We start from the raw sequence: 14,357 nt of genomic DNA, 5'->3' as shown, positions 1-14,357 counted from the left end.
TTTGGTGATCTTTGTTCATGAATTTTGAAGCATATCATATATTTATCATAAATTCTGGCCTTGTGTAAGATATCTGAGGCCTGCTTTTCTGCAGTTCTTTTCAAAATGTTGATTTTCCTTGTTGCCATTACTTGTCTCGGGACAGTATTGCAAGTTCTTTGGCAAAAGTTTAACGTTGAATTATTAGATCATTTTCTTTTACAGCCCATAGCGTTGGTCATCTACTCCGTTCTCTCTCAGTTGTTGTTCCCATCCTTGCATCACTTTTCAAAGATACAATTGAAAAAGAAAGTGATAGTTCATCCGCTTGTTTAACACCTGATGTTCGTGCATCAAAATTTTAAGATACCTCACCTGCAATTTGAATTTATTTTCTGTTTTAGGCCTGCTTCTAGTTACGGTGTATTTCTTCTCTTATCAAACACACCAGACTCTTCCAATATTTTAAACAGATATGTTCTTTCAACAGCGCCGTGTGCATTTTTGCAATCCACAAACACAGTGATTTAGAGCGTGCATCTTGTTATTCTGCCTTGGATTATGAGCTTAAGACTCAGGGTCTGGTTCGTTATGATCTTGTCTTCCAAAATGCTTCATGAAATTCTCCGATCCTGTCGTATTCCTGCTTCTGTAGCCCATAACCTAGAGCTTCAGAAGGAATTTGGTATGTAACTGATAATAGTGGTATTCCTCTGTGGTTATTGTCTTGAGTTTTATCTCTTTTCTTGCCTAAATCATGAATTAATGCGTACTTCCAGCCCCCTGCAAATTTGTTCTGTTAGCCATATATTCTGCATTAATCGTAACGTCAGCAGTCGATCTCCATCACCCAGTTCCCGCAGTGCTGCGACAATTTCGTCTTGACCAGCAGCTTCGTTATTTTTCACTTCTGAAGCGATTTGTAAAAGTACCTTCTTATGTTGTGCCTTTGATTACGGAAACTTCACTTCAGGAGTTGACATTTGAAGTCTCTCTTTTGGTTCATCGCTGTTTAATAGTATCTCGAAATATCTGCCTAATAACTCACAGCCTTCTTTGCCGGTTAATGTTAGCTTTCCGACGAAATCTTCTCGAGCTTCCATGCAGGTGGACCTGGATGAAAGTACGAAAAGATTTCGTCAGCAGCATATGCGGGGAAAGTCAACATTCAGATGCCTTGGCTTTCTATTTTGTTTTCTAAAACAAATGTTTGTGGGGTTTTACCTTGAGAGGTCGTACTCAAACACACTGTAGAAGTGTCGGAAGTGGTTTTGCTGTAAATCATTTTCAGTTTGACAGAGTTGGTCTTTATCATATACAGGGTGTTACAAAAAGGTACGGCCAAACTTTCAGGAAACATTCCTCACACACAAAGAAAGAAAATATGTTATGTGGACATGTGTCCGGAAACACTTACTTTCCATGTTAGAGCTCATTTTATTACTTCTCTTCAAATCACATTAACCATGGAATGGAAACACACAGCAACAGAACGTACCAGCGTGACTTCAAACACTTTGTTACAGGAAAAGTTCAAAATGTCCTCCGTTAGCGAGGATACATGCATCCACCCTCCGTCGCATGGAATCCAGGATGCGCTGATGCAGCCCTGGAGAATGGCGTATTGTATCACAGCCGTCCACAATACGAGCACGAAGAGTCTCTACATTTGGTACCGGGGTTGCGTAGACAGGAGCTTTCAAATGCCCCCATAAATGAAAGTCAAGAGGGTTGAGGTCAGGAGAGCGTGGAGGCCATGGAATTGGTCCGCCTCTACCAATCCATCGGTCACCGAATCTGCTGTTGAGAAGCATACGAACACTTCGACTGAAATGTGCAGGAGCTCCATCGTGCATGAACCACATGTTTTGTCGTACTTGTAAAGGCACATGTTCTAGCAGCACAGGTAGAGTATCTCGTATGAAATCATGATAATGTGTTCCATTGAGCGTAGGTGGAAGAAACTAAAATGAGCTCTAATTAAGCGTTTCCGGACACGTGTCCACATAACATCTTTTCTTTATTTGTGTGTGAGGAATGTTTCCTGAAAGTCTGGCCGTACCTTCTTGCAACACCCTGTATAGGCTGGCTGAGGGGAACGGCCAATATTCAGAGAAATGGCAGGAATGACCATTGGAAGCAAAAATCTCTAGTGCATGTGGGTCCTAAATGGTTCAAATGGGACTTAACTTCTGACGTCATCAGTCCCCTAGGACTTAGTACTACTTAAACCTAACTAACCTAAGGACATCTCACACATCCATGCCCGAGGCAGGATTCGGACCTGTGACCGTAGCGGTCACACGGTTCCAGACTGTAGCGCCTAGAAACGCTCGGCTGTGGGTCCTAAAATGTGTACCTTAAGACATGAGCACTTGTTTACCTTCGATACTGTATAACAGATCTATTCTACTGCAAATTTTTTGCTTTCCAAAGATGGGTTCTAAGGTAGATACTATGAGAGATGTCAGGAATGATGCAGTAGAAGACGTGGTTTCACATTAGCGAAGATGAACAAATGCTTACAGCTCTTAAGTTTTACACTATAGAGCCCATATTTACTGGGCATTATTTTTCGATGTTTTTGTCCATACTATGATTTCTCACAATACGGACAGCAAAGAGCTTGACGAAGAAGAGGTTTGTTTCAAAGTATCGAAGACAGAACTATTAAGGCGCGCGTCTTACTAGATTTTTTTTTTTTTTTTTTGCTTCGAATGATGGTTCCTGTCATATCTATGAATACTGACCATTCCTCCTGGGACACCCTATATAAGATTAACGTTATCAACTGAAGCTGCAAGTTTACTGTAATCACTCACAATTTAATTTCAGGAGGCGGTGCTCGACTGCCTCAATATATTTGAAAAATGCCATTCTGCCGCCTTAAGCTGCTGGCAAAATTCTTAATTTACACAACCAGTTTCAGTCGTTTTGACCATCATGAGGTTCATAGAAGTATTCACAAGAATCATGTTAGTGGAAATATAAAATCGTTATCGTCAGATAATGAAACCAAGTATTATTCACTGTTGTCGTATGGTAATGTAAAATTAGATTACGATTAATATATCGTAACATAAAATTATAATGTGATGTGCTAACAGTGAATAATTCATGATTTTATCATCTGACGATAATGATTTTGTGTTCTGCTAAACATGATGCTGTGAATACTCTTATGAACGACTGAAACTGGTTGTGTTAAAAAGGGATTTTACCAGCAGCTCAAGGCGGTAATACGACATTTTTCACGATTTATTTTGTTTCCATTAGGCGTTTGAGATGTTTAAACGTTTATCATCAGGTAGCGTCAGTTAATAATACGGGTCATGTGTTGTTTCCGTCTCCACTACATTCTGTATCACGGACTCGTTTGCCTGTTGTGTTTAGAGCACTTACACTTACGCGATGTAAATAAGACAAGAAACGGAGACATTGGAGACAGACGCAACGCGTACACGCATATGATATGATATGCAGGGTTTAAACCTCTGATATATAATTAGTGGGTGCAAAGAAATTGTGATAGCTAACACTGAACTTGTAGATTCAACTGATATTAATTGGGTAGTGTAGTGAACGATCTTACAAGGGAAATTCCCCACTGTACCCCCTCAGATTTAGTTCTGAGATGGCCCAATGGATAGCCCATCAGAAACTGAACACAGGTCAAGCATGGAAACAGGAAGAACGTGTGCTGAAGAATGAAAACAGAAGGAAACTAGGAGCAATGGACAGGCCAGTCTGGAGATGTGCAGCGCTCGGCAGACTTGCATAGCGAGGCCGTCCTGGTGATGTAGCTGCAGTTTTGGTCTGCGACGGGGGACGCCCGTGCTGAAACCTCATTTTTTTTTTTTTTTAAGGAAAATTATGAATTTTCTGCCCGGTCGTTGACGTGTCTTTTCGCCTTTTGTAGTTTTGGTTATAGACTATGTCATATGGAGAGAATATATTACTGTCGCAAGTAAATGTGGTATAGTGACAGCAGGCGAGATGCCGCACCGACCTTACACAGAAATGAAAATAACAAATAAACGGTAATTCAAAAGTCAAAACTTCCAAAATGGGAGGCAAACTGTCATAACATTTGGCACATGTGTAGAACAAATAGGAGTTATGCAGGGAGATTCACGAAGATATGCAAATATTTTAATATGTTATGCTACAAACAAAACTAAAGAAAAAAGTTCGTGTAAACATAGGTCCGCAAATGTTTAGTTACGGAGTTACGGCTAATAAAAGATTTTGCCTGAAATTTAGCAACTTCGCTAATATGAAGTCATCGCAAAAATGTACGAGGTTAAAGTAATCCACTATATCCATTTATTTTGTTGTTATTGATCTGGAGAATCGAATAAAACATGTCCCTGACGTGTTCCTGCAGTAGTTTTCCAGAAAGTCCAGAAAAGCAAACACGTAATTTCGTACAATTTTTTATTTATTAACTACTTGGCACAATTTGTTTTTTAAATTCCAGACAATTGCACAAAGTTTTCGACACAAGTTGTAGAGAATTTAAATCTGGAAAAATGATGGTAATAACGATAACTGCAACAGTGTGAATGTGTCAGATAATCTGCGTTTATTAATCCCATAGCACAATACTGTAGCACGTAGCAGATTATCTGAGACATTCATATTGTTTCAGTTAACGTTATTACCATCATTTTTCCAGATTTAAATTCTCTACAACTTTTACTGAAAGCATGGTGCAATTGTCTCGAATTTAAAAAACAAATTCGGCCAAGTAGTTAATAAATTAAAAATTTTACGAAGTTCCTTCTTTGATTCTGTGGATGTTTTGGAAAACTACTGCAGATACACGTCTGAGGCATGTTTCATTAGATTCACCAGATCAATAGCAACAAAACAAATGGAAATACCGTAGTGTTTTGTTTTAACCTCGTACAGTTTTGCGATGACTTCATATTAGCGAAGTTGCTAAATTTCAGGCAAAATCTTTTATTAGCCGTAACTCCGTAACTAAACATTTGCGGACCTATGTTTACACGAACTTTTTTCTTTAGTTTTGCTTATAGAATAACATATTAAAATATTTGCATGTCTTCGTGAATCACACTGTATACCTCTGGAGCTCCGTTTCTTACACCTCGCTGTTACAAACGGACGTTACAGCACGACACAGACACAAATCTGAATCCGGCGAACAGACACGTCAATAACCGGTCGAAAAGTGAATAATTTTGTGAAAAAAATAAATAAATAAAAACAAGTTCTGGGTACGAGTGAGATCTGACACCGGATCTCTCTCTTCGCAGTCCACATCGTAACCACACAACCATAACGCCCTCGCTACTCAACAGTGCTCAGTAATGCATCTCTTAACACTGGATAGTTCACTGTTCAATTCAGTACACCTTCTTCCTACTTTCACGCTTGATCTGTGTTCAGTTTTTTAGGTGCTATAAACTGGGCCATCTTACGACTAAATCTGAGGGGTGTACGACGGGGAGTTTCCCTCGGTAGAAATCTGCTGCCTCCGTGCTGCATCTCGAAACGGCGGGACCTCTCGTTGTTGCGACGGCGTGGTGCGCGCACAGGTCTACCGGTTAGGCGCCAGTCCGTTCAGTGGTCCGGCAACAGATTGCGCGCCTCGGACACGACGGCATTCCGAGAAGCAGCTCACAGCCGCGCGCTCTCACACCGTACGGTAATTGCGTTGCGAGCTGTAATATAATTTATGGGCGTGGGGTCGGGCCAGAGGCGTCGGTGGAGGGGTGTGCGGTGGCTGCGGCGAGCCAGACCGCAGCGGCGGCGGCGGGGTGCGAACCGCGGACCGCGGCGCCGCGGCTGCTTGTCGCGCTACCACACGGCAGGCCGTGCCGGCTCGCGGCGCTGCTTGTACCTCGCCTGTAGCCGACCGGGCCTCTTGTGTGTTGGCTGGCAGCAACTCTTTCTTTTTTTTTTTTTTTTACCTCTCTCCCAGCGGGCCAGGGGCTCTCGCTCTGCTTCTCTCTCTCTCTCTCTCTCTCTCTGCCTCCTTTTTTTTTCTGGTCCAGAGTGCGTGTGTTCCTCCGTCTCACTCCAGCGCACCGCAGCGCCCGGCCGCACAAAGCAACACACTACTACCACCACTACTACAGCCGCCGCCAGGGTCCCCGGGCCCGGCTGCCCGCGCCCGAGCTCCACGTGGAGTCGACGGCCGGCTGTCGGCGCGCCGCCACGCCGCTCCATTGGCCGTCTTGCAAAAAGTCCCCGCCTCCGTCGCGCGCGCGCCATTGGCCAAGAGCCGCGCGGCGCGGCGCGCCATTGGCTGAGAGGCTCGCCAAGTCCGCCGCAGCTGGCGCGCTGGCTCCGTGTGCGCGCCGACTCCACGTGGAGTCGCCGCCGCCGCCGCCGTCCCTGCGCTGTGGCCTCGCAGCAGCAGCAGCACGCCTGCGAGGGGGATACGGGCAATCAGCTCCGCGGGGGCGGCGGAGGGAAGGGTGGCGCGGTGGCGGCGGCGGCGGCGGCGGCTCGAAGCGAGCGGAGGGTGGCGGTCTGGGGGCGGCGGCGGCGGCGGCGGCCACGCTGCTGAAGGGGTAGCGGGCCGTGCGCGAGGGGGAGGAAACACTGTCTGTGTCCCTCCCGCCCGCGCGCCCCCTGCCCTGCCATATTCGGAAAAGGAAAATCAGTGGAGAGTATTTGCCAGGGGGTTGCTAGCTACAGGAGGGTGGCAGCTCGGCGCGGCGAGCGGGCTCGAAAAGAGGGCGGAGGAGAGAGAGAAAAAGAGAGAGAGGGAGGCGAGGATATATACGAACCCCTGGCAGTGCCGAGCCCTTTTGTGTTGTTCTCGAGAGTTTTCTGCAGCGCCTAGTAGGGTGGCTGCCATTTTGTGTGTGGAGTTTTTATATATATACACGCTAGCGCGCGCGCTCATGTGTGTGTGTATGTGTGTGTGTGTGTGTGTGTGTGTGTGTGTGCGCGGGGGGATTTTTTCCCCTCTTTTTGCCTTCTTTAAGCCACGCCGCCAGAGCGGCGGCAGCAGCCGTCGGTGGTGTGTGAGCGCCAGGGATCTCGGGCTGGTGGCGGCGCCGTTGTATAGCGAACGAGTCCCTCGGCGCTACGGCGCGGCACGGGGTGTGCGTGTCGGTGCGGCGAGGGAGAGGGTGTCGCGGCTAGGCTAGGCGGCCGCGCGCGCCGCTGCTGGCGGCAGCGGTGTTAGCGGCCGGGTTGTTGGCAGCGCCGGCAGAGGGCAGGGGGAGGGGGAGCGGCGGCGCGGTGGTGGGGGGCGCCGCGCCAGGCGCAGCTCGCCGCTCAGTCGGGCAGCGACCGCCGCGCAGTGAGTGTCGAGTGCGCGACTGTTCGTGTCTGGCCAGCGCGTGTGGTGACCGGAGTGTGCGCGAAGTGTGATCCGCTGCAGTGCGTCCCTCGCCGCATCTTGGTGTGTTCGTGTTCTGCGTCTCACCCACCAGCATTTCACCTGTTTTTTTTTTCTTCTTCCTCCTTCTACTCACTTCTATCGTGCTCGATTGCCCAACTGGCATAACTTCCACTGCGAGTGTCGCCCGGTCGGCTGCAAGCTGTTCGCCTACTTCTCGGAGGGAGCGGAGAAGATTTGCCGCAGTGTGAGCGCGCCCGCACCGGCGACGAGCGGCGCCGAGGCGGCGTCGTGACGGCGACGCGGGCCTTTGTTCCCGGCGGGAAGCTGAGTGCGACATGACGCTGCGGGGGAGCCTGCCACAGTGCTGACGATGTTCCCCAGCGGAGCCATGACTGCTGCCGCCGCGGCGGCAAGACACCCGGTACGTAAAAGACAACGACGGACCTGAAGAGCAAACGTACAGCCGGAACCGCGCAGCACTCGCAACTCCCGCCCGTTTGTTTCGTCGCCCTTTGTGCGCTGCCCGCGGCGCTCTGCTTTTGTGTTGCGGCGCTCGTTTGCAACGCGGCACCGGATGAGCCTACGCCCTGTGTGAACTCAGTGTTCCCCGTCGGCTTCCCTTCTTCCTATCTTTTGTCACGCAAAAATGCGGACGCGCTGGACGAAGTAAAAACATCAACGTACCATCTGTCGGTGGACGTTGGAATTCCACTGGAGATGATGAAGAGAAAGTGAGGCGTTTCAGAGCTTATACCTTACAGACTCCCCGTGAAACGTCCGTGCCCTACACCGTGGGCGTATATTGTAAACGTAGTTTGTCGATGAGCAGTGATGTTCAGTTCTCGAAAAAGTATGTACAAGGGCGAAGGTGTGCGCTTCATTCGAACGGAGATAGACATCCATTTTTACAGGACTCTTAGCAACGAAGGTAGCTCGACGGTGTAACAAGTGTGCTGCTGTAACCGCGATGTTCAGACATTATCCATTCAGTCAGCCTCCGACACATATGTCAGAGTTTAGGAGTCTACATCCAATCGCATTCATCAGACATCATAACCGAGACACGCATACAATATTTACACTGATTTATTATTGTAGCTAATAAAGATTACCGATAGCAATCTCTCCGATACTACTATTTGCGTTTTAATTCATTCTGATTAATTATTGTAGTAGCGGAGGAGGAACTACTTACACTAATAAAATATTTATACAGTTGCAGATATCACGGCAGGAATAGGAGAGGCAGAAGTGGCGCTCGTATTTCGAAGTATAACATTCCTCAACGACCGACCTAAAGATTGCAACGACAAATTTATATTTCTGCTCTCTTTACTGCCGCCGACTTGTCTCGTAAGTAACGCGTGATTTGGAACAAGCCGTGCAGAGTGGGCGCTGAAATTGGTAATCGTAACTCGCACTGAAATATACCCGGAGGCTAGAGGGAGCGGAGAAAATTAAAATTTAATATGCAGTTCGCCTAATTGAATCCTCCACAAGCCGTCGTCGCGTGACCGAGAATTTGTACTGTACGTCCGTAATTACGGTGCACGGTATAGTTTCTGAGGATTTACCGTTATCAGTAAGCGAATTTGCCACCACTGGTTTCAGAACGTTCCATCCACTTCACTGATCCCATAAGTCGTGCAAGTTCGTGACGCATTTCGTTTTCTTTCTTTTTCTGCCCCTCGGCAGAGGTTTCGTCAACTGGTAATTTTGAAGATTTGCGCCCGCCCGTTAGATAGCCCTCTTCAGTTCGGGTTGCATCACAGATTCGATGCGGACCGTAGCAACTGTACAAAGGCTGCCTCGGAATGCGTAGCTCTCGCCTCTGCTACCTTCCCATCGCAACTGGGCCATAAACATGTTTTTCTCCTTTTCCGTGGGAGTGCGGCCCTCTTCCCCGGGGCCTTCCTTTTGTGTGTGTGTGTGTGGCGCGGGGGCCTTTCAGGCGTGGATCCGTTACTAACCAATTAGTGTCGCTTGTGGGAGGGGCGGCCGCGGGGTTGCCACATGTACCGCTGCCACCAGCCTGTTGTGTCTGCCTCCCTGCCGCCACCATCCCCCCCCCCCCCACCCTCCCCCGCCGTCGTACCCTCTCTCCTCTCTGATGGCTCCCAATCGCGCGTGCTAATTATGTATTTATGCAGCTATGCCGCGTGTATCGATTGTACTTCCCGGTGCGTCTGTTATTCTTTGCCCCCCTCTCGTCGACCGCTACTGTGTGTTGCCGACAGCAGGAACTGGTATGGGACTGACAAAAGAAGAGGAAAATAGATAGACGGTTTTGGCATTTCATTATCTTTATTAACCGTGTTGCATACAGTGTGAGAACAATAGTATAACAGCAGACTGATTTTGTGCGACGCGTTTCGAGGTTTTATACCTCGTCGTCAGATACTTGTTTCTCATTCGTTTCGACGGTGTGTGTTTCATTAAGTAACACCAGTGCATACTTAAGTCGTTCTAGACTCCTCAACATTCAACTTTCTGACATACGAGGGAAAAAAATTATTACTTTCTTACGCAGTCGTCGTAATTGCCGAAAAATCTCGGAGCTAACTAGGTTTTCTCCTAGCAGAGAAAGAGCAGATTGCTGTACTATTTCCCTTCGCGACGACTTTTCTAAATCATGCAGGACCCAGTTTATGCTTGGCTGTACTGTATGCAAAGTATGGTCCATTAGCTCCTGCTTTAGTAGTGAAAAGCGGTACTTGAAGGCCTAAGAGTACTCATCCGAGAGTTACGGCATTTTAAATTTCTTATTTTTACAGACGGCTCGAAAGCAGCTGGAATGGCCCCTAACTGTAATCTCACCGTCGCCAACTTCTCTTCTGGTAGACTGTCTGGCCGGCCGCGGTGGTCTCGCGGTTCTAGGCGCTCAGTCCGGAACCGCGCGACTGCTACGGTCGCAGGTTCGAATCCTGCCTCGGGCATGGATGTGTCTGATGTCCTTAGGTTAGTTAGGTTTAAGTAGTTCTAAGTTCTAGGGGACTGATGACCACAGAAGTTAAGTCCCATAGTGCTCAGAGCCATTTGAACCATTTTAGACTGTCTGAAACACACGGCCGCGCGTTGTCATGCAGAAAGCCGCAGTCAGTTTGCGTTGCTTCTTTTTTACAGGGTCCTGCTAGATCTGCTATCCTATGCCTTATTTAACCCTGGATTACTAAACCCTCGTATGAGTTACGATTGCAATTGGTTCCATTTCGCGTTTCCCGCCGATCTCGTGTGGAAAGTACAGGATGTGGACGGCTACATTTGGTACTTACTTTGTACGTCACGCACCATTGGAGACCTAATAATTATAATTAACGAGTCGATTAATCATAAATTAAGAGTTCCTTTGAATAAAATATGGAGAAGTAAAATTTACGAAGGGTTTAGTTAACGGTGTAACATTCTCTCTATCTCCCCCCCCCCCCCCAAATTTTCTAGTTCAAAAATGTTCAAATGTGTGTGAGATCATATGGGACTTACCTGCTAAGGTCACCAGTCCCTAAGCTTACACACTACTTAACCTAAGTTATCCTAAGCACAAACACACACACACCCATGCCCGAGGGAGGACTGGAACCTCCGCCGGGACCAGCCGCACAGTCCATGACTGCAGTGCCTGAGACCGCTCGGCTAATGCCGCGCGGCTTCTAGCGCTACGAGCATATAATTCTTCGAATTGTGAATCATAAGTTCGCTTGCATGTCGCAGCAGTTTTTCTGTGTGAGAGAAATGGACTAGTCTCTTGTAACAAAGCTTTGGTGTGTGATGATCCCACGCCACCTTTCTGGGGCCAATTCAAACGCTGAGCTAAGTGAAGCTGCGTGTTACGGAGCGTTATTTTATTTAGGGAACAATGTTCTCTTCTCCCCTTGTAATGCCTGTTTGGCTTCAGGATAACCATTAGGTTTGTGGATACGTCACACATATAAATTAGAATGTCAGCTTATGGGTACCGGTGATTGCCAATAGGATTGGTGTTGCATATTCCCAGTTACAGATAAAGAAAATAGCGATGTACATACGATTGCCCCAAACTGATAAGGGAAAATAAACACCTTGGTAACAACCTGAATCTTGACTATCGCTACTTCCGGTTTCACTTCAAAAGATACTACTCAGGATTCTCGTCGTTCATTGAAATCAACATTTTCGCACAGTGATTTCAGAATAACGACATGACAATTGACACATTTTTTACGTGGAAGGGGTAGTTCTTGGGACCCCGGTGGGCAGATTGCGTATAATAATTATGGGGAAGAACTACGGATTGTTGTTTCGCAGGTAAGCAGTCCCGTGAAAAGCAGCGTTCTGTAATCTCCCGTGTGCCCCCGCGCAGGCAGTAATGTCATGAATCGGTTGTACGTGCGTCGTGACTGGAGACGCTGGCGTAATACGGCGAGGTGACTTCTCGGCACGGAATGCCCATCTTCCTGTCCATTCCGTATGAGGCTGTCTCCGGGACTGACGGCTCTCAGGTTCGAGTCAACAAAGGCAGAGGCAGAAGTATCCGCCACTCGGACGAAGTCTGCGCAGATCGCGGCACGAATTTCCCGGTCGCCACTCCATTATTCGTACGTGCGTGAGGGGCCAGAATGCCGATGCTGTGGTTCTTGTTGACTCAAGGTGCACACGGACATTTGAGACGTGACGGCTACGAAGAAGGTCGGACTGAGCGGGTGACGAGTGTTCGGCCGAGCCCAGCTGTCTCGTGCTGTCTTCCACGCATTTGGATTTGGTTCATCCCCGACAGTGAAGAAGGGCATCAATATGGCGTTCCATTGATGGCCTTCTCCGAGCATTATGGTCAGCACCTCCCCCGTCCATTTTACTGACAAGCTTTTTTCTACTGGCACTTATTTTCTACATGGCCGTCGCCAGAAATTTTCTTGTCTTACATGTAGTAAAGAGCTTCTTCCTTAGTCCATCTTTTGTCTTCCAGTCGTCTGGCTCAAATATGTCGCGCGTCTCCATTGTATTACTCAAATGTTTAATCAGAGCGAAAACAAGACTCCCTGTAAATTACACAATGGGACTTTTGTCCGAATTTTCACTGCCTAACAAGGAGTGGGACAAGTGGGCATCGAAGCGATCAGTGTGAGGTCTAGTTTTGCAGAGAAAGAAGTATTTAATTGCTTGAAAGTTATCATTGTAACGAAGAGAAACGTAGTTAGTGATTTCAGGGAAAAGTAAAATATTTCACGAACAGCTGTAGATACGTAAATGATGTGTCAAATAGTACATCCCCCCCATATTTTGCGGACAAAATGTTCGGCTTGTGTGATATTTGACTGTCACAGTGGTTTCCTCCGAATGAAGTACTGAATTCGGGTTATTTCAGAACGGGAGACGCTAGGAAAGCAAATGAGCCGTCAATTACATCTGAACGAAACTTGAAAATAAAAGAAAATCGGTCAAATGTTTTGTGAAAGGATTTACCTGAAAGTAGGAAATAATATAGATTAGAGAAAAGAATTGACGGCCATTTTAATGATGCTCGAAATCGTGTACAGCAAATGAGATACTTCAAATATTTCCCTAATGTATTTTATTTCTTACATTTAGACAAATAAATTCACATAGAATTTGACTGTTTTTTTTTTTTTTTAATTGCAGTCAAAACTTACTTCCATTTCAGTTTCTTCTGTGAGCCATTTAATTACTTTGGTATTTCGTGTGATACACCAAATCATGCATCTCTCTACCGCGCCGGAATACGAGGGTAATGACTTCATCGAATGGCGCGTCATTAACACGAACTCATTTGGTTAGAAAACAGAAAGCTTTATATTCGTTTTTAAATGATTTCCACATTGGAAGTCCGCGCCTCATTGCGACAGCCGTTTATTTAAGTGAAACACTGTCTTCATGATATTTATCATTTCAGGAATTTACTTGCTGCTTAACGTGCTTACGTACAAACGGTTATGAACTGAATAGCTAGCGGTTAACGAACGTGTTTCGGTAATAAGCTGACACCTGGTGATAATTGACTTCTAGCGCGCAGTGGAGCATGAAGAATGTCAGGGAATCACTGCCAAGTGCTGGCGAGTTTGTCGTCAGAAAATGCACCCCTAATGCCATTACAAGAATCATAAAGTATATTTCCCCCAGTCTCGTAGCAATTATCCCTTGGGTCAGACCACATGCTCTTCCGCCTCACAAATTATTTTGTCGCAGTTGAGAAAATACTTGACTTGCCGTTATATTTTACTCGGCCGTGAGGCAGACGTGGTTGTGGGCTTTATTTCGCAAACACGTACGAAACTTTTGCTGTGCCGAATCACGCGTTGTCCTCATTGGCGCCGTTTCTGTCAGATTGTGGGGGATATGTAGTTAATTAGGACAACAGTGAGATAATAGCCTACGAATGGCAGAATTAATTGGTTTTGTTTATTTATTTGAGCTGAATTCTTCATTTGTGTGGCCAAGCAATATTGAAAACTAATCATAAAATCAGTAAACATAGATACCTCCTCCTCTCCCAAGAAAATTTCCACGTACAAAAAGCATTAACACAAAATAAACAGTTGCTAAATGACCAGATAAATATTGGAAACCATACTGTATATAGAATAATTGATGAAATTACATGAAAAAGAAAAGAGCTTTGCCATCCTTCACCGCTTCCCACTCTTTCACCCCCACACACCCACTTGTCGCTCCTCAACTTCTCCATCACACTGCCATATGCTTATGTCCACTCATCATAGTTTCCCCTCTCCCCTCAAAAAATACAAAAAAACCTCCACACCGCTATTCCCTCTCTACTCTTACACAGTCCATAAATACACAGAAACATAATTAAATAGAATTACACACATACAACAATATAATATTTTTTTTAATGTTGTGGGTCAAAGACAAAGTAGTGGAAAGGTTATGTTGGCAACACTACAAAACACAAACAACAACACGTACTTGAAGTGCAAAAAGAAACAGAATACAGTGGTGTGTTTAAAAGTGTGTTCTGAGAAATGCATAAGGCTGCAGAACATCTAAAAATTAGAAGAGAATTATCAGTGTCTAAAACAACGATGTGCTAGCAGACCTT

The 14,357-nt window shown here is 46.2% G+C and overlaps 1 protein-coding gene across 5 annotated transcripts in view; it reads left to right on the top strand.

Annotated features, from left to right (window-relative positions):
• Positions 1–7,255: 7,255 nt before the first annotated feature.
• LOC126413321 (transducin-like enhancer protein 4) overlaps positions 7,256–14,357 on the top strand; it is a 465,877-nt gene continuing 458,775 nt past the window's right edge. For all 5 annotated transcript variants that reach the window (XM_050083226.1, XM_050083225.1, XM_050083224.1 and 2 more), the window contains exon 1: positions 7,256–7,727. Coding sequence is in view for 4 of the 5 variants with exons in the window: in XM_050083225.1 (XP_049939182.1) it covers positions 7,677–7,727 (51 nt within the window). In the remaining variant the exon portion in view is untranslated. The remainder of the gene's footprint in view (positions 7,728–14,357) is intronic.

This window comes from Schistocerca serialis, chromosome 7 (assembly GCF_023864345.2).
Source record: "Schistocerca serialis cubense isolate TAMUIC-IGC-003099 chromosome 7, iqSchSeri2.2, whole genome shotgun sequence".
Lineage (NCBI taxonomy): Eukaryota > Metazoa > Arthropoda > Insecta > Orthoptera > Acrididae > Schistocerca > Schistocerca serialis.
The sequence above is the reverse complement of the archived record's forward strand: the minus strand, read 5'-3'. Positions and strand labels throughout refer to the sequence as shown.